The sequence below is a fragment of the Rhineura floridana genome, chromosome 22, assembly GCF_030035675.1.
Source record: "Rhineura floridana isolate rRhiFlo1 chromosome 22, rRhiFlo1.hap2, whole genome shotgun sequence".
In the NCBI taxonomy this organism is placed as follows: domain Eukaryota; kingdom Metazoa; phylum Chordata; class Lepidosauria; order Squamata; family Rhineuridae; genus Rhineura; species Rhineura floridana.
In genome coordinates, this window is record NC_084501.1 from 19024434 (window position 1) to 19051836 (window position 27403).

A 27403-nucleotide genomic window follows, 5' to 3' on the forward strand; every position below is an offset into this window, starting at 1 on the left:
TTAAAAAACTGAAGTAAGTCAAACTATTTTTCTCTCAGAAGTAGAGCTCTCTTAGGCTGTACAACCAAATTCAAAATTTCTGGTGTGCTCTTGTGCACTTCCTGGGCAGATAAAATCTTTTAACAAACAAGGTGCCTAAACAGCTGTTTGCTCACATGGCCTGTAAGTATTTAATTGGCACAAAACTATCAACTATTTGGAAGGCGGGGTCAAATACAAAACAAAATGCCTGCTGGTACAAATGTGAAAGACTGACGTTCCTCCTCATACAAATTCAAATATGGACTGCTCTGGTGTAATCTGAACAGAGGAAATGCGGATTAACAGCTAAATAATGCTCAAATGTGGACAAACAGTCAATATTTTTTAGTTGTGCTAGACTAGTGTCCCCAATGGAGCCAGTAGAGGGTGCTGAGACACAAGAAATGTCTTCCTACCAAATTTTATTTGCCCCATCGTGAACCCAATTTGCTAGCAAGTAAGAAAGGGAAATAAACCATAATATGAGAGAGAGGGAGATAATGAGAATTTGCTTTGCTCAGCAGTATCCCTCCCTGTCCCTGGGGAAGTTCAGAGCAGCTGGCAAGGGACCCAGGGCCGCCACGGAAGAGACTATTTCTGATGCCATTAGTGGGGTGGATGATCTATGCTATTGTCTCCTTTCTCCCAGTCTCTATTTAAAGCCCTCGGCCCGCAAGCATTAAGGTCAGTTCAAAGCAATGGCAGCAGTCCCGGCAAAACATTTGTGTGTGTGTGTGGGGGGGGGGAGTCTGCATGCCTGCAACGTTGCCCACATTGTTTTTGAATACCCTCCACCACCACCAGGTGCTTGCCTCAGGGAAACTGGCCCCATTTGCCATGTTGGAGTGGGGGCAGAGCAGAGGTCACAGGAGCCCCCCCTTTTTAATGTAGACCTGCTTAATAGTTGTACCACCTGCAAATCTCCATTCTAACTTCTGGCCTACTTTTTAAGTTGGGTTTTAATCCAAGTATTACCCAATTGCTATTTTTTTCTATTCTTTATAACCACACTTAGTAGGGCGTATTTAGGATTGTGGCCATAAGATTCTCACCAGGGACATGCTCCTGCCCTGCTGGGTATACATTTTGCCTCAATGATGTTTGCGAATGCAGCTCCACCCTCTCCTATATAGAAACTCTGCCCATTAGCGGAAGGTGATGCCCCCTGTTCACATAGCAGCACCGCCTCTCAAATGAGCCCTCTCCATACCTTTTCAATAGATCTTTTCAATAGATAGGATAAATGAAGCTATGTAGCCACAAAAGAATAATCCTGTGCCACCCGTGAGATTCCCCAGATGTACAGTGACAAATCCAGAGCCTTAATGGGCCAACCCTGTAGCCTGCAAATAGGCACTGCTTCTCTGCTCCAGAGCTTCCCTCCTGGTACTGCAGGTGATCTGTGGTAGGGAGGCATCTGGTTCTCCAGACTCAGGGCAAGGTGCCTGTAAGGGTCTGGGCCCTATGGTCTGGGAGGTTCCTCTGGGCACTCCGGTCCAACCGCCTCAGGTGCAATTCTTTCCCTATCTTCAGCAGTTTGCTCTGAGCCCTGAACATAGGGAGCTGCCTTGGTAATACCAAGTCAGAGCCTTGGTCCATCTAGTTCAGTATTGTCAACACTGACTGGCAGTGGCTCTCTAGGATTTCAGACAGTGAGTCTCTCTCAGCCCTACTCGGAGGTGCCATTGGGGACTGAACCTGGGACCTCCTGCATGCTCTGTTACTGAGCCACAGCCATTCCCCAACCTGACCCGGCTCTCCATCTGGAGGCACTGCAGACTCGGACTCGGTGCTAGATTCAGGAGTCGTAACAACTGGGTTGTTACTCACATTGTTGTACATCCAAACCTATCATTGCTGCCTTAAGGACTAGAAACTTCAAACCCCACAGATGGGATTCTCAAGAATGCTGAATGGTGTCCTCACATTTTCTTGTACTTGCACAGAACCACAGGACGCATATGCTGCTGAGAACAGGGCAACTCCTTATATCTGATACATCCGCACAAACTTGGCTGGATGGACAAAGATGTGAGCTGATAAAGGTTGCAAAGTCGAGGATTTCAGTTGCCTGGGCAACCTAAATTGAGCCTTTTCTCCCTCATCCTGCTGCTGTCTGGTTAGTGGCAGAGTCTTAAAGCTAGGACCACACAGTGATTGCTGTTTTTTAAGGTTTTTACCTTGCTCTGTGCTTTGGGGCCAGGCAGGGGGTTGGTGGGTGTATCTGACTGTTCTTGCATGTAATCCAAGAGGCGGGATTAGTTTCCTTAAAACCTGTGTAAAAGAAGTGCTGAAAATGTAATGAAAAACAGAGGGATTTTGAGGAGGGGAGGGGGGAATCCCACATGTTTCTGGCAAATTGAACAAACAAAATAGGCAATGCCACCAGAGTACAAAGCCGGATTCTAGGGATTTGCATGGAGTTTAGAGTTGTTTTTATAAAGTATGTTATTTGCTGAAAATCACATCTTTTTTGTGTGTCCTCCCATCCCACCTTCTCGTGGACTATCAACTGATTAAGAGTTTTTTGATTGACTAATTGTCTGTCTTGAGTTGTATCCTATGTCCTACTCAGAGTAGACCCATTAAAATTAATGAACCTGCGTTAGTCATGTCTATTAGCTTCAATGGCTGTACTCTGAGTGGGGCTACCACTGAATACTACCCCTTGTAACTTATTAATCAGTTAAATACATATATCACCCAAACCCAGACAGGCAGCCCACCTCTGTTGACAAACTGCTTTTTTATGGGGTGGTAGTTCAAAGCAATGTTCTAGTCACCAACAGTGCTGAGTTAAGGTTTAGGAACACAGGAGGACAAGCAAGTGGCGTTATCTGTGTTCAAAGAAACATACATAGGAAGATGTGTTATACTTCGTCAGAGCCTTGGTCCATCTAGTTAAGTATTGTCAACACTGACTGGCAGTGGCTCTTCAAGATTTCAGGCAGGGAGTCTCTCAGCCCTACCTGGAGATGCTGAAGATTAAACCTTGGACTTGCTGCATGGAAAGCAGATACTCTGCCACTATGCTATGACCCCTTCCCCAATTTAAATTGCAATGGCAGAGGCCAGGGCAAGACATACAGGAAAGGAGGCTTTACTAGGAGCTACGTACGAGGCTGGCTTAGAGTGTGTGTGTGTGCGAGAGAGATGTCTTACCAAGGGTTCTCCAAAACCTGGTACTGGGAGGAACCACACATTATTATAAGGGAAAGCAATCTCCAGTTGGCTCCCCCACATCCTTTCCTACAGTAACACACCAGAGCCAAAATGGCTTCACTGAAATTAACTTCAGCCCCATCATTTAAAATATGAGTCCCGGGTAAGGGCATCACTTTGATTTTGAACCATGTACGTGTAGTGGTTCGCATGTTGGACTAGCAATAGGGAAGGAAGCCCAGGCACAAGTTCCCACTCAGCAATGAAGCTCCCTAGGTGACCTTGGGCTAGTCACCATCTCCTGGCCTAACCTACCTCACAGGGTTGTTGTGAGGACTAAAGGGTAAAAGACAAGGGTGGTTAAGAGGAAAAGAACTACCTTGAGCTCCTTGGAGAAAAGATGTCAGTAATAGATACATTTATTTCTTTTTAATTATCATTAAATTTATATCCCACCTCTCCTCCAAGGAGCTCAAAGTGGAGCACATGGTTCTCACAAGGTTGTTTTATTTATTTTCATACTACATTTACAGTGCCTTGCAAAAGTACTCAGACCCCTGACCAATGCTCTCATATTACTGAATTACAAATGGTACATTATAATTTTGCTCTTTATATTTTATTTTGAAACACTACAACTCAGTCAATTATTGTAAGGTGACATTGGTTTTATGTTGGGAAATGTTTGTAAGAAACATAAAAAACTGAAACATGTTGCTTGCACAAGTATTCAATCCCCCCACATTAATATTTGGTAGAGTCACCTTTTGCTGAAATAACAGCTTTAAGTCTTTGGGGGTAGGTATGTACCAGCTTTGCACAGTGTTGGAGGGATTTTGGCCCATTTTTGGCAGATTTGCTCCAGGTTGTTCAGGTTGGTTGGAAGTCACTTGTGGACCGCAATTTTCAAAGAGCACCAAAGAATCTCAATGGGATTGAGATCAGGATTTTGACGAGGCCACTGTAGGACATTCACCTTTCCAATGTTGCTTTGGCCTTGTGCTTCGGATCATTGTCCTGCTGAAAAGTGGATTTCCTCCCAAGGTTCAGCTTTTTTAGTGGACTTAATCAGATTCTCTTGTAGTATTTCCCTGTATTTTGCTCCATCCATTCTTCCTTCGATTTTAACAAGATGCCCAGTTGCTGCTGCTGAGAAGCTTCCCTACAGCATGCTGCTGCCACCATCATACTTCAGTGTAGGGATGGTGTGTCTTGAGTTTTGGCCAAAAAGCTCTATCTTGGTCTCATCTGACTGCAAAACCTTTTCCCACATCACAGCCGGGGCACTCTCATGCTTTCTAGCAAACTCCAGACGTGCTTTCAAATGGTACTTTTTGGGTAATGGTTTCTTTCTTGCCACCCTCCCATACAGGCCAGTGTTATACAGAGCTCTTGATATGGTTAATTGGCACACCATTACTTTACTCCCAGCCACTGAACTCTGTAGCTCCTTCAAAGTGATTGTTGGCCTCTCTGAGGTTTCTCTCATAAGTTTCCTTGTTCAAGCACTGAGTTTTGGGGGACGGCCTTTTCTTGGCAGTGCCTGGGTAGTGTAACGCAGCTTATTGATCCAACTGTGCTCACTGGGATATCCAAACACTGGGATATTATTTTATACCTTTTCCCTAATCTATGCATTTGTATTACATTATCTCTCACTTCTGTAGAATGCTCTTTGGTGTTTATTTTCCTTCAGATTCACAGCCTGACCAATGATCCTGCAACAGGGGTTTTTATCCTGACAGCGTGACAGCAACTTTAACGGTTCACAGGTAGAGGCCAATGGTAAGGTAACTATCCTCGATAGGGCAATTTCTTTAATCTGTGTAAACTGAGAGCTTCCACAGCACAGGGGTTGAATAATGCAAGCAACATGTTGTAGTTCTTTATGTTTCTTGCAAACATTTCCCAGCATAAAACCAATGTCACCTTATAATAATTGCTTTTGAGTTTCAGTGTATCAATATAAAATACCATACAGAATGAAATTGCAATGTACCATTTGTAGTTCAGTAATGTGAGACCATTGGTCAGGGCACTGTATATCCTACTTTTCCTGTAAGGAGCTCAAGGTGGCGTACGTGATTCTCCCCCACCCTCCATGTTATCCTTACAACAAACCTGTTAGGTAGGTTAGGCTAAAAGACAGTGACTGGACCAAAGGTCACCAAATAGCTGAACAGTGATTTGAACCCCAGTCTCCCATGTTCTAAGTCCAACACTCTAGCCACTACACATTATCTCCCTTATGCTACCTCTATTTGAAAGGGAAAAAAAGGATTGTCATTTGGGCTTTTTAACTGTGGGGTGGGCCAAGACCATCTTTCATTTAAAATGAAAGAGGAAAATTTAGGGAGGAGCCTGGAATATCCTTGGGGGGGGATATAAATATACTCTAAGCACATTTTGGATGAATAAAATATTCATGATTGTGTGTAACTACCCACTGATTCATTGGCGCAATAATCTTAATTAGAATGAAATGAATTATTGAAGTTCTCCCTCATTATTTTGAAAGCGGGGAGGGCACACAAACACCCAGCTGCTACCAACCCAACAATTTTTTAAAAACCAAACAAAGATTCAACAGCTTGCTTTGGCAGCTCCCTTTGACAACTGATCAATGCTTCTGACAAGACTAGAACATTTTGTCAGATTTCATCAGCATATGAAGAAAGGAGCTCTAAAAAGTGTGTCTTAGAGCCATCTGTTTTTAAAGAGTCAGGGGGGCAGGAAAGGACAGAGGAATGATTTTGAACTGCAACTGTGTTTTAGAATGTTTTTAGAATGCTTTTTCTTTTTGTTGCTATGTTATGTTCGCTGCGCTAAGCTCCTTCGGGAAGAAGGGTGGGGTATAAATTAAATAACTAAATAAATAAATCCCAGGGACTAGAACTTTAGCATAAATTCCTCTCACCCTTAAAAGGCCTTTTGTCATATTACACAGAGGGGTAGCCAACATGGTGCCCTCCAGAGCTGGAACTAGCATGGGTCCATTGCCCAAGGCAGCTGATTCAATGAGGTGCCAAAATAGTGTTATATACATTTACCCCCCCCCCCAAAAAAAAGTTCTACAAAGACACTTCTGTATATGAATTCTTGAAAACACCTTTAGATTATACCACGTGACTGCCTTACTCAGGCACATTTGTTGATTTAAAAATGCTAATAACAGTTTCAAAAAAATTGTCCAAGAAGCCAGCCCATTCAGCCTCTCATAAAATCTTTCTGTCCTAACACACCACACACACACACTCCTCTCACACTCTCACCATTTCTATCATTCAGCCAGACCATTTTCTCTCAGACAGCTCCCTCCCTGCCAGCCACAACACTGTCTCCTCATGTTTTTCACAAGGGTGTCCGTGCACATCAAAATGGAGATGCCTCGGCCTCTCATTCCGTTCCCTTTCCTCCACACCTACACCCAATATGGTTTTCTCTCACACACACAACTCTCTCACACACACAACTCTCTTTCCCACCTCAACCCTTGTCTGTTCACTGTGTGTGTGAGTGAGAAGGATAAAGTAGAGAGAAAGAGAGAAGTTGTGAGGAAACTGGGTATGAGGGAGTTGACTAAAAAATATGTGAAAGACAGAAGAAATGAAAGAAATTCTGTGTAGAAAAAAAGACAGAAACAGATTTGGGCAGGAAAGAGAAGAGTTAGGTGTGAGGAAGGACCTGGTACTCCCCCCCCTCTCTCACACACACACGTCCTTCCTCACATCCCCCATTCCCTTTCACTCTTTTTCCTCAAACCCACACTCAGGGTTGTATCCAATTAAGTTTTATTCAAAGTAGACCCATTGAAATTAATAAACTTAAATTAATCATGGCCATGAATTTAAATGGGTCTACTCTGGGGAGAATTAGCACTGGCCACAACCCTCAGCTTCTACACTAGGTGTGGGGCACCTTTGGCCTGTCAGATGTTGCTGAACTACAGCTCCCATCAGCCCCAGCAAGCCAATGGCCAGGGAAGGCTGGAGTTGTAGTTCAGCAACATGTGGAGAGCTGAGGGTTCCCCACATCTGTTCTACACAAGTCCTCCCCACTCACTCTTTCCTGACAGGCCCCCTGTCCTGTCTAAGACCACATTCACACCATATGTTGATTCCACTATTATTCCGCTTCAGACAGTCGTGGTTTCCCAACAAAGAATCCTGAGAAACTGTATTTTGTGAAGGATGCTGAGAATTGTTAGAAGGCCCCCTCTTCCCCTCAGAGAGCTACAATTCCCAGAGCTCTCTGGAAAGAAGGGTTGACCGTTAAACTACTCTGAGAATTGTAGCTCTGTGAGGGGAATAAGGGGTCTCCTAACAACTCTTAGTACTCTTCACAAAGTACAGTTTTCCAGGATTCTTTAGGGGAAGCCATGACTGCGGAATAATAGTGGAATAAATGTATGATGTAAATCTGGCCCAAGTCTCTCTTCTGCCCCCACTCTGCAACATATTCTATATTCTCTCTCCCTGTACAGTTCCTCTCAACAGACACATCCTCCTCTACACAGTCAGTCCCATATATACCCAATTTCCTTCCTCACCCCACTCTCATTTCTCTTTTATTCAGATTTGTTAGTCACCCCAAAACATAAGCTCTAAGGAGTTTGAACAGTAAATGTGTGTGTGTGTGTGTGTGTGAGTGAGAGAGAGAGAGTGTATAAAAGGGGCAATGGTGGCATAGCCTGCATACATATAGAAACAGTGTGAAAAAGGAAGTGTTGTTTGTGTTGTGTGTGGAGGGTGAAGCAGGAAATAATGTATGCATGTACGAGTAATGAGATGCGTATGTGTACATTGTGCTCCCACGCACATCTACGCAATAAGGACCTCTTGTATGCAACCAGATTCCCTTTTTGGTTGCCCCTTTTGCCCCCACACCAGCCACCACTGCCTGCAAGTATGCCTCCTTTAATGCCCAGTTTGACACCATGCCCCCTTTCCCCACACACACACACACATCCACGGTATGCACCACCATACAACCACCACGCACTGCAAACATTCAAGGCTGCCTCTTCATGCACCATTTGACACCCTACCACCACTGGATGCAATCACATCATACTCTGCATTTCAAGCTGAATCTATCAAATGTGCACTTTCTGAAACAATGAGGACCAAAACACAGCCAACCCTTCAAAATTTGCACATAGTTCTCCAACCAAAGTTTACAAAAATGCATGTATCAGGGGAAGGCATGCATAAAAATGAATATATGCATGAAAACATAGCTCATTATAGGATGAGAAATTGAAAAAAAGTGCATTAGAAAAACTGCCTACAAAAACATGCTTTATTAGGAGAAATTCACACCACAATGCTGGGGGATTTTCATGAGGATTTTTGTGAAATTAAAAAAAATCTCAAATTGCTGAAGAAATGTGGAGAACTAACTTTAAGGCTGGAAAAATGAGAAAAAGAGAACGGAAGTTGATGGATCTTTCCACCTCTCAGACAGACACGGGGTCCCTCTTCCCCATTAAGTTCCCTTCCCGCACCAGGAGACCCCCCCCCACCTCCTCACCCAGGCAGGAGCTCTTTCTCGCCACTTGACACCCACCAGCAATGTATGCAACCACGTCCTCTCACTCTCACCGCCCCTCTTACACGCACATTCTCACATACGCATCTACACGCAGACACGCCCATTCCCTCAGTCCCTTTCCCGTCGCAGAAGCCCTTCCCCGACATTTGACACGCAACCCCGCCAGGAAATGCAGCCGCGTCCCTGACACGCAGTCTGGAGAGTCCCTTCCTCGCCCCCCCCTCCACGTGCTCCCTGGGCGTCGAGCAGCCCCACCGAGCGCCGCTCCTGCGTGGCTGCGCCAAGGGGGCGCTTGCTGCCCGGCGGGAGGGGGCGCGCCCTTCCTCTGGGGCAAGACCCACGCGGCGAGCGGGCTTGGGGGGCGCTGCTCTCCCTCCTGAGCCGGCACAGCGAAGCCCGGCCAGCTCTTCTCCTGCTCCGTGGCGCCGCCCCGCCAGCCCCGCTCCCGCGGCTCCTCCTTCGCCCGGGCGCCTCTCTCCGACAGGCGGCGGCGGCGAAGGAGCAGCATGAAGGGGGCGTCGTCGCCGACCTCGCCGTCGCCGACCTCGCCGTCGCCACTGCCACCGCACCAGCAGCAGCAGCAGCAGCAATAGCAGTTCCTCCTGCAGCCGCCTCCGGCTCTGCCCCATGGCCGCGTAGCTCGCCAGCCCCACTTCGCTGCCTTGGAGGGGGCAGGGCGGAAAGGACGAGGAGGCTGCAAAGGGGGGTGCCGCAGGCCGCCCCCTCCCCTCTTCCCACCACCCGAAAGCAACTCCTCCTCCCGCCATGGCCTTCACCTTTGCCGCCTTTTGCTACATGCTCACCTTGGTTCTCTGCGCCTCGCTCATCTTCTTCGTCATCTGGCATGTGAGTCCACCTCCGGGAAGGGAAGTGGGGGGTGAGGGTGGGGGTGTTTGCAGAGGGTGCGGGGAAGGGGGGTAGGCGAAGATCAGAGGTGGGGGGACGTCCCAAGTGGGGTAACAGGAGGTGGGTGCGGGGGAGGGAAGAGGTCGCGTTCGGGAGGGTCCCTAAAAGGGGAGTGGGGGGAGCCGTCGTGGTGGGGGGTGCAGAGAGAGAGCAGGCTCTGAGGGGGGAGGCAGTGGGGTGGGGAGTGAGCAGGTAATTGGGATGCTGTCCCAAAATGTTAGGGGGGGAGTCTAGGAAAATTAGGTCGGGTGGAGAGATCAGATAGCTGGGGAGTAATGGAGGGGCCAAATTGGGGGCTAAATTGAGCTTTGAGAGGTCAGAGCCAGGGGGCTCTTTAGTGTGTGTGTGGGGGAGTAAGTAGCTAGCTAGACTGATGGAAGGAGGTGGTAGCAGTCAAAAGTGTGTGTGTGGGAGGGTGATATCAGACTGCAGAGGTTTCTAATGGGGTGGGAGAGGGGTCAGACGGGGAGTGCAAAGGGGGAGGCGATGGGGAGGTTAGGAGAATTGTGGAGGGAGGCTGGCAGGCACTGGAAGCGTTAGTTGGTTAAGATGGCAGCCTGGGGTGTGAGGAGGGGGAGATGGCCCTTGGAAGACGGGGCTTAAAGAGTCTGGGGGCTAGAGGAAACATCATAGGGAGGTTTCTGGACGTAGGGAGGGCACATTGTGGGAAGGGTTGGTATTGATATTCGGGGGGGGGGACAGTGATGTTTCTACCAAAGCCCTGCTACCTTGCTTCTCCTTTCCCCCAGTTGCTTTAACCCAGAGCCTATCTTCTTCCATCTGGAATGGGGGGGGTGTAAAATAAAAAAAGGCTGGGGCCCAGTGGTTGAGGGTGTGGGGTGCACCTTTGGGTGATCACAAGGAAGGGGGTGCAGGAGTCAAAAAGCAATGGGGCAGACGTTTCCAATGCAAGGGTCTAGCAATGGCTGGGACACACAAGGGTGAGTAAAGGGAAAGCGAGTTTGGTTAGACTCCAAACAAATGAGACCTCAAAGTGCGGGGTACTGTGAGTAGCTGGCTTACTTGCAAATTTAGTTTTGGGGAGTATGTGGGCTCTGAGAGTGAAGGTCTCGGGTTTCTTTCTGGTGGGTAGGTTGAATTCTGTCAATGGGGGTGCACGTGGCTTGGAACACTGAAAAATGTGCAGGGTACTGATTTGGAAATGGGTGGGGCTAGGTGCCCCAGGTAGAGAGCCGCCTGGGTTTGGGGTCCATAAACATGGCACTAGATATTTTTATGGGTCCGTATTGCACGGGTGGGGGGTCAGGCTGCAGCACAGTGTGTCTGTCTTACAAAAACCGCGCTATCTCTGGGCCTAGTGGAAGAAAATTGTTGCTGTTTTTTGGGGTGGGCTGCTGCAGGGCAAAGAATCTGATTTTGGGAGGGAGCAATGGGCTCCTACTGGGAGGAAGGGCGGGATATAAATCTAAAAAATAAATAAAATAATAAATAAATGGGAAGAGGTTTATGCAGCCACTGGATCCTCCTTTCAAGTGAGCCAACCGCTGCTGGCTGTTACTGGCCCCTTCCTTCACCCCGTTTAGTCCCCTTCTAGTTTCTGTCTCTCATCATTGCCCCTTTCATTGCCAGATTTTAAAACTTGTCTAAAGAGGACAAGAGGAAGAAGAAAGAAAGGGGGAGGGAGTGCATTTGGAAAAATAAACACCTTTGTCTTATGGGGAAGGGGCTCCCACTCGTCTGCATCCCCCCTCCCACGTTCTCCCTATTGAATTCAGTTTCCTATTGAATTATGTTCTATCCAAGGAGTCAGACAGACAATAGTGAGGTTGGGGTGCGGGGAAAGGAGGTTCATATTTATATAGCTTTGCTTATCCATTTGTGTTCTGTATGTACCTTTTTCTGGGACGACCTGACTCTCTCTTCTCTCTCTGCCTCCCCCTTTTTTTTTGTTCCTTCCTTTTTGGTGATGCTTCCAGGAATCCCAGGAAAAAAAAATGCACATTCTCCTCCCTCCATTCTCTCTTATCCATCCCTTCCTAATTTTGCTTTCTCTCCCCCCCTTCATCCGTAACCAAGGAACCTGGCTCTGGTTGCCATGGAAACTACATATGTTTACAAAATGATGCTCCCAACTAATAATCCGGAGGCTACTGTCTTTTAACCCCTTATCTGCTGCAGCCCTGTATCTTTTTCTTCTCTCTCTCTCTCTCTCTCTCTCTCTCTCTCTCTCTCTCTCTCTCTCTCTCTCTCTGCACTCAACTGCTTGTTGGACACAAACTCCCCTCCAAAATAAAAACGACAACAACAGCTTCTGCTGGGATTGATGGGACTGTGTGGGGTTATTTATTGTTAATAATAAATTAAAAGGTTAGAGAATTATTTGGTGCAACAAGAATCCACAAGGAAAGAGATCCAGAAATGACAAGCTGGGATGAGACATTCTGATGGCATTTGTGTAATTTGGAACAGAGCGCCCTGCTGTGTCCCCTCCTCAGCCTTGGTACATACTTAAGACCACTTAGCACAGGCTGGGTTGCCGCCTGCGTGACCTTCAAGCACTCATCAGTCATTCTTTTCACTTCTAGAGTGGCCTATGGATGGAGGTATCCCACAGTGGTGGCTGGTGGCCATTGAGGACTGGTGGGGCAGGAGGCAGGGAGCCCACCAATAGGTGGAGCCCTATAATAGGTGGAGCCCAGTAATAGGTGGAGCCAGAGCCAATTCTAGTTTTGCACCCCTCCTTCCTGCTGAGTTCTAGAATGGCACAGAAGCTAAGGAGGAGGAAGCTGACAGGCGGGACCACCCCCTGCGCTGGTTGTAAGTGATAAGGGGGGGAAGGCTGAGGTTGGGGGGGCTGTGCCCTGTTTGCCCAGGCGGAACAGCCTCCATTCTCCCATCATTTTGATGGGTGTTTATAGGTGGTCAGGATTGTGTTTTGTGTTGGACAGCGCATGTGGAATTGTGAGCTGGACAGTGGTGCAGTTAGGGAATTTTAAGCTCCAGATTTAATGGTCTAATTCGTGTGTGTGTGTGTGGAACCTTAATAGCCAGAACCAGTTTGAAAAACAAAAGTTAATTGAGCATGTGCAAACTGCCTTTACTTTTTCCACTAAGGGTGTTTTTGGAGAGGGAGTATAACTCGAGACCGGACCATACGCATTCTATACAGAACATCCCAGGGATGTAATTGAGTATGTGCAGAGTTCCTTTGCGTTTTCCACTAAGTGAAGGGTTGTAGCTCAGTGGTGAGAGTATCAGCTCTGCATGCAGAAGGTCCCAGGTTCAATCCCCAGCATCTCCAGGTGGGCTGGGAGGAAACCCTGCCTGAAATCCTGGAGAGCCGTTGCCTGTCAGAACATGCACTGCTAAGCTAGATGAGCGAATGCTGTGACTCTGTGTAAGGCAGTTTCCTGTGCGTTTGGAGAGAGAGCATAATTCAGAAATGGACCATGTGCCTTTGATGCAGAATGTCCCAGATTCAATCCCTGCCACCTCCAGTTAAAAAGATCAAATAGCAGATGAAGAGGAATACCTCTCTCTGCCCAAGACCCTGGAAAGCCACTGGCAGTCAGAGTAGGTGATGCTGGGCAAGAAGCAATAGTGGCTGTTCCACAGCCTGATCTCTTAAGGCAGCTTCCTACGTTGATGCTGGGCAAGGTCAGCAAATAACAAAGACTTTTGGTTATCGGTTGTGTGACTTAACCATTGAATTTAATGGACATGGCTAACTTGGGCCTATTAATGTCAAGGGGTCTGCTCTGAGTAGGACCAGTGTTGAATACCACCCCTGGTATATAAGGTACGTTCCTTGCTTTATTTACATATGACCGTCAAGTGGCTTTTTGAACCTCCTCTCTTGTGTGATTTGTGTAAGCCCGATGATTTGTTTGTGCAGAACAGGAAGCAGAAGAGGGAAGGCAAGGGTCTGTAATGCTAGCTAGCCTTCTGGCGGAGAGGGTTTACATTTAGTCCAGGGATGGAGAACCTATGGACCTCCAGATGTTGCTAGACTACAACTCCTATTGTTCCCTCTGACCATTGGCCATGTTGGTTACTGGGGCTGAGTTGGTGTGCAACAATACGTGGAGGGCCACTGGTTTCCCCAACCCTGATAGTGCAGACCTCCCCATCCCTCTGCTCCTCAATTGAAGCAGGAACTGCTTTGAGCCTCATGTGCAAAGACACTATACCAGTGGAAACAGCATCTGGCTAAGAGGCAGGGCACATTCTTTTCATGTAGAAGTTTCTAGGTTAACTACCTGCCATCTCCATTTTTTTTTAAGGATCTTTGAATAGCTTCCCTTCTCTGGTAAGCTGGAGAGCTGTTGCCGGTTGGAGTAGACCGCACAGGGATTGATGGTTGGTTTGCCTCCATATATATACACATGCACATCTCTTTCCACCCATCTGTGATTACTCAGGAGGGCATCCATCTCAAAGAACACAATGTGGATGTGCAAGGCTCGATTTGTTTGAAGTCCATCATTTTTCATTTGAGAAGCATCAGGTCGCAGTGACATGCCAGTTGTGGCAATCTGTGCTGCCTGGGAATGAATTGAAGCAGCCTTTGTGGCAGCCCCTCATCCCATTTCCTTGCAATATTGTTTGATCACACCCACCGGTCGGGGAGGCTTGGCGGGTGGTGGTGGATGGCTGCCCCCTTTCCTTTCCATGCTTGCAAAGTCAGCATGGGCTGCCTCCTTGCAATGGGTCACCATGAATCCTGGGTCAAGCAAGCTGACTCACCCTTTGGGAAGCCGGATTCCAACTTTTTAAAGAGAAAATAAAGACCACTTCATACATACCTAGATGAGGCAAAAAAAGGATATGTCCACCTAGGGGCATGACTTTTTTTGTTTACATTGCTTGCTTGTGGGAAGGAAATTTCTGCTGTTCCTTTGCCCTTGCCATGGTAGAACCGAAGGGCAGGTTGGGGTAAATATCAGGGTTAGGATAGGTGAACGAGGAAGAAGCAGAGTAAGGACTGATGGGTGCCAGATATTTTTTAAGCAAGTGGGGACCATACAGCAATGGGGTGTGCAGTATGTCCTCTGCTCCTAGTAGGAGTGCTCCCGTTCAGGGTTCCTGCCAGGCCTCTATGCTCTCCTTCAGTATACTATGAGCTGTAAGGAGCTCAAGCATCATTATTATTATTATTGCTGCTGCATTTATATTCCACCTTTCCTTTAAGGAGCCCAAGGTGGCATACAAACATAGTTCTCCCTTTCCCCGTTTTATCCTCACAGCAACCTTGTGAGGTAGGTTAGTCTAAAAGACAATGATTGGCTCAAGGTCACCCAGTGAGCTTCATGGCTGAGTGCAGATTTGAATCCTGGTCTCCCAGGTCTCAGTCCAATCCTCCGACCACTGCACCACACTGGCTCACCTCACCCTCCACAATGGTGGGTGGGTTTTGGCAAATGATGCTCTTTTGTGATTAGGGTGCCGCCAGTGTTTCCTGTGGCTGTTATTGGAGGTCGATTGGTTCTGCGTTTATGGTATTATGTATTTTTATTTGTTTTTAATGTGTTGCAAGTCGCTTGGAGACCTTTGGGTAGCAAGCGACTGACAAGGCTAAATACTACTACTACTAATAAAATAATAATATGCTCTGGAAGGAAAGCACCTAGGCAGGGAAGTTCCCCCCCCCAAAGCTCTTGGGAAGTGCTGGGGGCAGAAACTTTCAAGGAAAATGCTCTATACTGCTCAGCTAGCAACGGGGAGGAGACCCATTGCACAATGGGTGGTTCTGGCACACGCCAACATAGCACTTGTCTCCCAGGTCCTAGTACAACACAGTTCTCTGCCCTTTTATTCCCCACAACCCCACTTTTCTGCTCTTCCCCTCCCCCCCATTCTGTGGCTTTTGAGGATGCTTCGTTCTCATTATGCTGTCTGGGGAGGGGGAGGGGTTTGCTCCCTTAGTTTAAAGATTTCTTTTTCACTGCTGCAAACCTCACGTTTTCCCCTGCGCATGCCAGGATCTCCTGTTTTGGGTTCTATTTCTGTTGACACTTGCCCCCTGAGTTTGGTATTAGAAGGGCTGGTTAATTTTGTGCCCTTGAGGGATATGTCAGCAGTTAGGACTGGTGATGAAAAGGACGGCATCTGTGGGGAATGGTACCTAGCACAGGTATTTCTGGAGAGAGCTTTCTTCACTATGCACATTTATGTTAAAACCTTCCATTCTTGGGTGTACCCCTGAACAAAAAGAGAGTGAAATGTGAATGTAAAGTTTGCAAAGACATGTATTGTACAAATATGCTTGTTAGGGGGACAGTGATTGGCTGCCTTTTTTGTGTCGAGAGTGGTTGGTGGCCCATTAGGAATGTCTGTCTAGGGCTGAGAAGACCTAAGTTCAAATCTCCACTCAGCCATGAAGCTTGCTGGTGGTGGCCCCAAGGCTAGACTCCCCCAGCTTAACCAGCCTTGCAGGGTTATTGCAAGGATAAAAGAAAAAAGGGAGAACCGTGTGTGCATGCAACCATGGGGTCCTTGGGGGAAAGGTGGAATAAATACAAATGTAATTTATTTATTTAACAAAATTTATATATGGCTTGATTGTAGAAAACCTTTAAGCGGTTTACAAAAAAACATTAAAATTATCAATTAAAAACAGTTTACAAAGCAAGTAATTAAATACATTATTAAAACAATTAATATAGCAATAAACTGAAAAGAGATGAAAATACATCAACATCTATGTGTCTGGATAGGCTTATGTAAACAAAAACAATGTAAGTGGATCATTGTGGCAAACCCTGATTGCTGTGTAATGTGTAAATGTCCTGGTGTATGTACCTGAAAGTATACGTGCGTTCACAAACACACCAGCTTCAAGCTTCCTAGATGTGCTTCTTAAAAAAAGGAAAGAAAAAAGAAGCCTGTAAAGAATCATCCCATGCCCCATTCTAACCTGCTGCCGCAGACCCACAGATTTCATTCAGCAGTGAGTGAAGAGGGCTTGCTGTCCCAAGGAACTGGCTGGACAAACTGCTCCTTTGCCAGTTAACTGTCTCCTGTTTATTAATCATCATTATGACATTTATATAATCCTGCTCTAGCTCAGTGGGAAGCAGTCATGTAGTGGCACATTCAGAAGTTCAGGGTCCCTTCATGATAGTCACAGCCATGCCCTCCCTTTTTTTTTCTTTTGCTGCTGGTTTAAGAATTAGGTTCTTGTTAATGACTTCTCCCACAAAACAGATGACTCTAGGAGCCAATAAGCATGAAAGGGGAGAGTGTTAGCTAAATGAGAAGAGTCTTCTCAATAGCTAACTCACCTCCTTTCACTCTGATTGGCTGCAATCAGCAGAAAAGGACAAGGAAGTGTGTTAGGAGACTCTTTCAGTGGCTAACACACTGCCCGTTCATGCTGATTGGCTCATAGGATGCTAGAGACATAGAGACCCTGCTGGCACCCTGCTCTCAAAGAAGTCAGGGGTCTAAGACCCCCTGAGACCCTGGATGACAACACCCCTGGTGGTAAGAGCAGCTGATTTGCATGCATGCAGAAGGTCCCAGGTTCAATCCCCAGCATCTCCAGGTAGGGCTCAGAACATCCTCTGCCTGAAACCCAAGAGAGCCACTGCCAGTCAGTGTAGACAATATTGAGCTAAGTGGATCAATGGTCTGACTCAGTATAAGGCTGCTTCCTGTGTTCTTTTGGGAAAGGGCAATAGCTCTGTGATACAGCAGCTGCTTTGCATGCAGGATGTCCCAAGTTCAGGTCAATCCACAATGGCATCTCCAGACAGGGCTCTCTGAAACCCTAGAGAGCCAATCAGTGTAGGCAATACATAGGTAGATGGACCAATGGTCCAACTCAGGAACATAGGGTCATAGTATAAGGCCGCTTTTCTACCTTCCATGAAGGTGCTCAGGGTGGTGTGTGCAGGGTTTGAAGACTCCCATTCAGCAGACCTGGACCTGCTTAACTTTAGCAAGTTTCCCCCATCAAGCGCCTCTAGGCTGTAGCCCTAAAGCAGGTGCGGGGAACTTTCAGCCCTTCTGATGATGCTGAACTACAACTCCCATCATCCCTCCCTGCCATTGGCCATGCAGGCTGGGACTGTGTTGTACTTCAGCAACGTCTGGAGGGCCAGAGGTTCCCCCCACCTGCTTTAGGGATACAGCCTAAAGGCACACAATGCAGGAACCTTGATGAAGTTATGCAGGTCCCCAACCCTACCCTAAAGCTTCAGATGAGCTCTTGCTCACCTTTTAACGGGACTTGTATTTTTTTTAAGGAATTTGCATACTGCCCTTTGCCAAAAATGCCACAGGTTGGTTTACAACATAGTAATGTAATAAAAACAATATAACTTGCATGCATTAAATCCATAAAATACCAAAAAATTTAAAGTAGTTATGTAAATACGATTCATCATAAGCAGCACGGCTACCCAGCAATAAGCTCCACTATCCAATCCTTGGATAACCGCCCAGAGAGCTTCGGCTATGAGGCGGTATATAAATGTAATAAATAATAATAATAACCCTTGTGAAATGCAATAATCTAATAACACGTTAATATCTCTGCTGATCCCAGGTGCAACAAAAAAAGCAATAATGCATATTTAACACCGGAAGCAATATTAAAAAACAGGATTTTAAGAAAGCAGCAGCAGTATATACCTTAAGTTTAGAAACAATATACAACGGGCGTGCAGAACTAGCTCTTAATATACATACACAACACTAGGGATGGGATCCGTTGACCAGGGCTGGTTTGAAAGCATTTCATTGATCTAAAAGGTCGGTATTGATTTGAGTTCCTTCTTTGCCCACTAGCTGCTTAATTGTACTGATCTGTTTTTTCCATCACAAAAATACTGATATTAATATTGATATTCTGAAAGGAAATATCGATAAATGAAAGGAAATATCTATACAATTCTAATTCTTAATAGTGATATTTTCAAAAATAGTCGTGGAAATTCACTATGTAAAAATGCAACTACCGAGACTAAGCATGTTAATGGAAAATTTGGTACCAGATCCGAATTGGGCAGAATTCTAGCACATCCCTAACACACATACACACACACTCAATCAATCAATCAATGACAGACCCTCCCACCTCTCACTTGGGACCCTTCCTGTTAGGGAAGACAATTTCCTTGGGGCAGGGGGGGGAATTGTATTTCATGGGATCAGTTCCATGACTCTCTTCCTTTGTCACCTTTCATGGCAGGCCACATTAGTTGCCTGACCTCACTTGACAGTAGGGCTTCCTTAGTCAAAATAATGCTTAAAATACAGTGTGTGTGTGTGTGTGTGTGTAGATAGATAGATAATGCATAGCGAATTGATGTTTGGAACGATCTTGAGAACGCGCTCTTGGAGAGTACAAGCGAGGCAATCTTACCCGCTGGGTATAGTTTTAACTCGCTGGGTCCCCTCAATGGCAGCTGTTGTTGCCCTAGCAACCAATCGTACCTCCTAGGCCTATGCTGTCGAGGTGAAAAAGGCACTGCTGTATTTATTTCTCCCCCCCCAAATTATTTCTTCTTTTTCATCTCTCCCCCCTTCCCCATTGGGGACAGGTTCTAATCTTAGGGGGAGCTGTGTGTGCACGGGGGCGGATGGAAACAGAACAGCAACCATGTTTCCAGGCCTTTAGATATCTGTTCACTTTGGGGGGAAGAGAACAGCTTAGTGTGGAAAGTAATGATACATGGGGCGCACGTCACCCCTGGTTTTGGTTGCTTTGGTTCCAGATTTCCCAGTAGCAGAAGGAGTGGGGGGGGGGAACCAAACAAAAAAGAGAGAGTGAGAGGCCTCTTAAGAGGAAAGGGTGGTGGTAAAAAATATCAGGTACTGAGGTAATTGCATACCGGATAATCAAGAGCTGGGATGTTGGAGTGACGATGGTGGAGAAGTTTTTAAGAAAGGAATTTCCAGCCAATACTTGGTATGAACAAGTATCACAGTCTGGAAAGGCAGAAGACAGAATGAATGGGTCATGTCGTGCCCACAACATACATTTAAAGCACATTCTCCTCAAAAATGGGAAGAAGAAAAAAACAGAATCCTGAGAACTGTAATTTACCCCTCACAGAGCTATAATTCCCAGCATCCTTAACAAACTACACTTCCCAGGATTCTTTGGGTGGGGAGGGGAAAATGTGCTTCAAAAGCATGGTGTGTATGCAGACTTTCACAGTAAAACTTAACCTAGGATCATTTGTGGGGCAGGGTGTGTGAAAGAGGGAGAGTTGTTTATGAAAACAAGATCGCCGCTGATGTATCATTTACTTCTTTCAGTTTTATTCCACACTTTCTTTCATGGTGACCCCCACCCCCTGCTGCCCCATCTTTATCCTCCTATCGCTCCTGTGAGGTAGGTCAGGCTGAGGGGTGAGGAAGGACCATAGCTCAGTGACAGAGCATGCACTTTGCATGCAGAAGGTGCTGTGCTCGATCCCTAGCACAGTGGTTCTTAAATATTTTGGGGGGGTCATGGACCCCTTTGAGAATCCAATGAAAGCTATGGACCCCCATAAATAAATAAATACCTCTGCCTCGCATCTCCAGATACAGTGGGGAGAGCCACTGCCCGTCAGTGTAGACTAGGGGTGAGGAATGTAAGCACCAGGGGCTAAATACTGCCCTCTCAGCTTCTCTGTGCAGCACTCAGGACCTTTCCTCTAGGTTACAGCCCTGTTTCCAGTCCTGTTCAATGCCCTCCTTGAGAACTTTTGTGTACCGGGAACGTGTCTTTGAACTGTGATTAAAGCCTCTTGAGTGCCTGGATGGAGGGACGTTTGTGTGTAGAAACCACTGGCTTTCATGTGGCTGGAAGGTAGCCTTCTATTTATTTATTTTATTTATTTATTATTTGATTTATATCCCACCCTTCCTCCCAGCAGGAGCCCAGGGCGGCAAACAGAAACGCTAAAAACACTTTAAAACATCATAAAAACAGACCTTAAAATACATTAAAACAAAACAAAAACATTAAAAAAGCTTTAAAAACATCTTTTAAAAAGGGTTAAAAACATATTATTAAAAAAACACATATTAACAAGCAATTCTAACACAGACGCAGACTGGGATACAAAGGTAAAAGTCACCTCTGTTGCTCCGCCCACTTTTTGCCTCTGGTCCCTCCCACCACAGGCACATGAGGGAATGTGGGCCTTGACCTGAGCAAAGGTTTCTATCTCTGATATTGACAGCATTGAGCTAAGAATGTAAGAAGAGCCTGGCTCCTGGATCAGGCCAGAGTGGGCCCATCTAGTCCAGCACCCTGTTCTCACAGAGGCCACCAGGTACCCCGATGGGAAGCCCCAGCAGGACCCGAGTGCAACAGCAACTCTCCCCACCTGCAATTCCCAGCAACTGGCATTCAGAGGCATACTGTGTGATGCTCGAGGTAGTGCATAGCAGGGAGGCTGGCAGTGTATTTTGGAATTTGCTGTGGAATCCTGATTAGTTTGCACAATTGCATGAATGTGCTTAGCTTAGCTGCAACAGGAAGGAGGGGGAGATAAGATAATTTGGGCTCAGGGGCTTCTCTTCAAGGTTTGTTCTTTTCAACGCCAGTTCTGAAGCATGTGAAATAATCCCACTTTTTGTTAGCTTAGAGAATTTGTTGTGAGGCGGTGGTGATGATGGCCGTGACCTTAGATGGCTTTTTATTTTAAAAGCCGATTGCAGATTGTCCAGAGGTGTGATGGAAAGCCTGAACATCCCACTTCTGGTTACCTGATTTACCAGATGCTGGGATCAACCGCTCTTAAAAAAAACAGGAGGTGATGGTGACCTCGTAGAGTAACCCTTCTCTCCCCATTTGTGAACACCACTGCCATCATGATCTGGCATGGCCATTAGGCTTTCAAAAAGTAGGTAGCAGGGGATGGGAAACACCAGATCCTGGAAATCCGCTGCTGCCGGGACCTCTACAGGTATCCTGTTTATTGCACATTCAAAACGATTGGTGCTCATGATGCTATCAGGGTGGCCACACATGATCCCACTCTCAGCGCTGTTTATGCCTACAAAGGTTTGGGGGCACTTATAGTGCTTCATTTCCAGTCGGTGCATAACCTGTAGCCTCTTGCTGAAATCCTGTAGCTTTTCCTGCCGCAAATGTTCTATCCCTCAAGGCAGCTTCCCTATTCCCCTAATGAGTGAGGAGCTGTCCATAGTACTGAATCTACAGAAAGCGCAAGAACTACTGAGATATCCTGCTTTTAATCTGCCCTCTAATGACAGAGCTAGAATAAGGCATAGAACTGAAAGGTTCCTCCAGTCCAGGGTGGCGGCATTCCCTTCTGCGCAACCTTCTGAGGGCCATATATCAGTGGTGCATAAAACCAGAGGCAAGTGTCAGCAGAGCGGCAAATGCAAATATTAACTTTTTACAGTAGGCTAGTTGACACACACACACGCACACTTTTCTCATTCTCCCTCCAGATGAGCAAGAAACATTACCAGTGTTCAAGGCCACATTCCAGTCAGGCAAAAACATTTGAGATGTGAAGAGGTATGACTTGGGAGGGTCCCGAGGGTTAGGGAGAGAGGGCTGGAGGGCTGCGTTCGGTCCCCTAACCTGAGGTTCCCCATGCCTGATGTAGTTCTCCCTGACACACAGAGTTTCTGTGTACAGGGAGTTTTTGCATGTGGAGGAGCATTCCGTCACATGGGAACCCCATCTGCAGTCTGAAGCAACACAGCCGAGACACAATAGATTTGCCACTTCATGTCAGTGTGATTGTAGGCATGGAACCTATACCAAATCAGACCATCGGTGCATCAGGCTCAGCACTGCCTACACTGACTGACAGCAGCTCTCCAGGGTTTCCGACTAGGGACATTCCCAGCCCTACATGGAGATGCCACTGGGGATTGAACTTGGGGGTTTTTGTATGCAAAGCAGACGCTCTGCCACTGAGCTACAGCCCTTTCCCTGTGCTGAGCTGGAAATAAATCCCTGTGTGTATAGTAGGACTTGCTGCTAGGTAATTTGTGCATGAGGTTGTAGCCAGTGAAAAATGGGCCAATGACTACAAGAAGGTGTGTGTGGGGGGGATTGGCTGATGCTCTGCCTACCCTTTTGCGATCACACTTTGATTTCCTCATGTACCAGAGCTATTCCATTTGGTAGGATCAGCATTTCTTGTTGACTTCTGCTTCCTGCTTTTTTCAGACTGTTGTTCATCTTTCTGGGTTTCTTAGTCTGTTGCAAGTGTAGGAAACCTTTGCCTCTCCAGTGGCTGCTGGACTAATGGCCATGCTTGCTAAGGCTGATGGGAGTCATAGTTCAGCAATGTCTTGAGGCCCAAAGGTTCCCCACATCTGGTCTATCGCATTTCTGTTCTCTCTCTCCTCCAAGAATCTCAGGAACAGCATGTGTCTTGTGGTTGGGACTCACAACAACCCTGTGAGTTAGGCTAAGTGGAGAGAAAGTGATTTAGCCAAAGTCTGGTGAGCTTTTGTTCCAGAGCAGGGATTTAAATCTTGCATCCTTGGTGTCCAGACCCAATAAACACTCAATCTGCTAAACTGTATTGGCTCTCTGGGTTTGGAGGACTGTTATAATCTGTAGCTTACATTACTTGATGAGAATGTTTTTAAATTTTATTTTATTACATTGATTGATTTTTCTTTTAAAGAGTATATCCGGCCTTTCCACATCAGGTGGACTCAAAAGTGGCTCGCTGTGTCACCATCTTAAAAATACATCAGCAGGGTGCAAAGAAAAATATAAATTAAAAATGTGTATCTTGCTTTTCCTCTACAAAACGCAAGGCAGCATCTGTGTCCTGTTCTCCACACCCGCACTTTTACCCCACAACAACCCTGTGAGGTGGGTTAATCTGTGAGAGAGTGATTGGCCCAAGATCAGCAGGCTCAGGGCTGGGCTGGGGGGCAGCAAATTTGAACCCAGGGGTTGTATCCAACACTGCATGTAGAGTGTTGTGTAACTTGTGTAACAAAGCTTGTGTAACAAAGCTTCCTCTCCTTGCACACCCTCAAAATCTGCTCTGGGGAGTCCTCCAACCCTTTGGTTGCAGGGAGAGGAGAGGGAAGTTCCATTCTGCAAGCAGAAATCTGGGACTTCTGGTGAAGGGCAGGTAACAAATTACAACAGGAGCAATGATGATGATGATGATGATAATAAATAGCAGCAGTAGCAGCGTTGCGTATGTCCCCCCTGTCCTAATCTGACACTCGTAACCAGTATACCACCCTCATTCTCACCGGAGTACAGAGAGCGATTCAAGAGGCTCTTTTGCGATTCCTGCATATATGTGTGAAGTGGATTCTTTCATCTTTAAAAAACTGTTCGTTGAAATCCTCATTAAATTCAAAAATAAAAACGTCATCTTATTAGAATGTCAGTGAAGCAGAGACATCCATTTTCAACATTTCATCGCTCACAGTTGATTTCTCCTTTAAACACTGCAGCTTAAAAAAAGTACCTCGTTAAGAATAGCGTGGCATATAAAAAAGGGAAGGATGAGGAACACATTGCAACAATGTGAAAGCTTCAACAGATGTTGTCGTGGGGAAAATATTTTTCCTTCCAGTATTAATCCTAAAATAAATTGCCACCAATCTTGCATATACAACTTGATTGCTCTTAAATTACCCATAAAAATGAATCTTAGTGGAGATCTTATTAATAAGTGGTATAAATCATATATTTTTGGCACCCGCTGTCTTATGGCTGGAAAAATATTTCCAGTTTTTAGCTAGAAGCATTTGAGCTGCCATAAAATATATTTACTTAAAGGATCACCCACCGCATTCGTGCCAACTATGATCCCTTCGGTCTGTGAAACTTGCATTTCTACAAGTGCCCCAAAATGTTTGTTCTGCATTTATAAGGAGTCGTTCCTTTTGTGTGGCAACACCTGCGCTTTGGAACTCCCTGCCTATTGAAGTTAGGCAGGCATCATGGCTTCAGGGGAAGGGCCATAGCTCAGTGGTAGAGCATCCATCATCGCTCAAGGAGGCAGTAATAAAACCAATCTTAAAGAAGCCCTCCTTGGATCCCCAAGATCTGAACAACTTTCGCCCAGTCTCAAATTTGCCATTCTTAGGCAAGGCGATTGAGCGGGTGGTGGCAAAACAGTTGCAAGTGCACTTGGAGGAAGCGGATTATCTGGATCCATTTCAATCGGGCTTCAGGCCTGGACATGGGACTGAGACAGCCTTGGTCGCCTTGGTAGATGATATGAGGAGGGCGTGGGATAGGGGCGAATGCACCTTCCTTGTCCTCCTTGATCTCTCAGCGGCTTTCGATACCGTTGACCACGTTATCCTCCTGGACCGCCTGAAGAGGTTAGGCATGGGGGGCACTGTATTGCAGTGGTTCCATTCCTTCCTCTCTGGTAGGTACCAAAGAGTGGCATTGGAGGATGAGGTTTCGGATCCTTGGCCTCTCACTTGTGGGGTGCCACAGGGTTCCATCCTCTCCCCGATGCTGTTCAACATCTATATAAAGCCGCTGGGGGCAATCATCAGGAGATTTGGGCTGCAATGTCATCAGTATGCGGATGACACGCAGCTCTATCTCTCATTTAAATCTTCACCGAGGTTGGCTGTAGAAACCCTGTCCAAGTGCCTGGAGTCGGTGAGTGGCTGGATGGGAAGGAATAAGCTGAAGCTGAATCCTGACAAAACCGAGGTACTGTTTGTGGGAGACAAGGGAAGGCTGGGGGATGTGGACCTGATGCTCAATGGGGTATGTTTGCCCCTGAATGACCAGGTCCGCAGCCTGGGGGTCATTCTTGACTCCCAGCTGACCATGGAGGCTCAAGTCTCGGCTGTGAGCCGGGCGGCGCTGTATCAACTCCATCTGATACGGAGGCTGTGCCCCTACCTTCCCAACCATCTGCTCCCACCGGTAGTACATGCCCTGGTCACCTCTCGCCTAGACTACTGTAATGTGCTCTACGTGGGGTTACCCTTGAAAATGGTCCGGAAGCTGCAACTGGTACAGAATGCGGCGGCTCGTCTGATTAAAGGCGGCAAGATCACATCACTCCAGTGCTGAAGGAGTTGCACTGGCTATCGGTTGTTTACCGGGCCCAATTCAAGGTGTTGGTTTTGACCTTTAAAACCCTATACGGTTTTAGCCCAGTCTATCTGAAGGAGCGCCTCCAGCATCGTCAGGGATGCCGCTCAACAAGATCAGCCTCAGAAGACCTTCTCTCGATCCCACCGGTTAAAACAGCTAGACTGGTGAGGACTAGAGAGAGGGCTTTTTCAATAGTGGCCCCCACCCTGTGGAACTCTCTCCCAAATGATCTCCGCCATGCCCCTTCTATGATGAGCTTCCGCCGGGCCTTGAAGACCTGGCTCTTCAGGCAGGCTTTTTGGGTGGGTTAGGTTTCTTACTGTTATGGTTTTAAATTTTAATGTTTTAATGTATTGTTTTATCTTGTACGTCGCCCAGAGTGGCTGGACAACCAGCCAGATGGGCGACTAATAAATTAAATAAATAATCATAATAATAAATCTGCCTTGCATGCAGAAGGTGCCACATTCAATCCCTGGTGGCATTTCCAGGCAGGGCTGGGAAAGGCTCCTGTCTACCATCTGAAGAGCTGCTGTCAGTGTAGACAGTACTGAGGGTCTGATCCAGTATAAGGCAGCTCCTATGTTCTTCACATATTCCTGCTCTTAGATGCCTGCTGAAAACTTTGCTGTCTCCGCAGGCCTATCCAGACTCAGGATTTGGTTACATCTGTGTTTATATTAAAGTGTTACTGCTTTTAGAAGTTTGTAACTGTTTTTAACCATTTTTAAATGTTTTTATTTTATTTTTAATTGTATTTTTAAATCACAGATGTGCTTGCCACTCCGGCCTCCTTTGGTAGGAAGGGCGAGATATAAATTATGTATGTGTATATATATTTTAATTTTTTTATTAACATAAGAAACAGCAGCCATTAAGGGACCAAGTTAGACAATACTAAAAGGTTTTTTTTTCCCTTCGGTTCCAATAAGGCAGAATAATGTTATGGTTTAATATTGTCTTGGGATTTAACGTTGCAGAACATCACAAAAATACTCCATTGCTCTCTGAATTTGTTCAGCTGTTGATCTTAATACAGTCTTCCATAATACGTCAAGTAGCTGTGTTCCATATTTTGTTAAACCATTCATATGAATGAGGTCTTGTTCTCTCTCTCTCTCTCTCTCTCTCACTCACACACACACACACAGAGAGAGAGAGAGAGAGAGAGAGAGAGTTGGTAGCTATACAAATCCTAGCTACAATGATAAGATTGACAATCACTTCCAAATAATCAAGGATTAAATCCTTTAGATAATATCTTTGGTCTAATGGTAATCTTTGGGACTCCTAATTCAGGAGGAAGGGTGGGATATACATTTTATTATTATTATTATTAGGTTTGATTAGGGACACAAGTGGTTATTCACTGCTATAAAACAGCCAAATACTTCCCTGGTTGGTGTCCCTTGTGACGTGTGGGTTCTTTAATCTGGGAAGGGGGAACCTGTGGCCCTCCTAGATGTTCCTGGATTCCCATCTCTCACCAGCCCAAACCAGGGATGATGGGATTTGTAGTCTAGCAACTTCTGGAGGTCCACAGTTTCCCAACACCTGTGTTAATCTATGTTCCTGATTGGGAATACAGAACCCTGTGTATGATTATTAATTCACTCCTCTCCCAGTACAAGGTGTTGTGTGTGTTGTTGGCCTTGCGTACACACACAGTCCCTCATCTCTCTGTTGCCTTTAGATACTTGGGCACGACTATCTTCCTAACATTCAAAGATGCGGCTCCATCTCCAGGCCTTTGACCTTGTTCTC

At 46.3% G+C, this 27403-nt stretch overlaps 1 protein-coding gene across 3 annotated transcripts in view; it reads left to right on the forward strand.

The window, feature by feature from the left end:
• The first annotated feature begins 8875 nt into the window (after positions 1-8875).
• CNIH2 (cornichon family AMPA receptor auxiliary protein 2) overlaps positions 8876-27403 on the forward strand; it is a 53793-nt gene continuing 35265 nt past the window's right edge. For all 3 annotated transcript variants that reach the window (XM_061606172.1, XM_061606171.1, XM_061606173.1), the window contains exon 1: positions 8876-9582. In XM_061606172.1, coding sequence (XP_061462156.1) covers positions 9502-9582 — 81 coding nt within the window. In that variant the 5' untranslated portion in view covers positions 8876-9501. The remainder of the gene's footprint in view (positions 9583-27403) is intronic.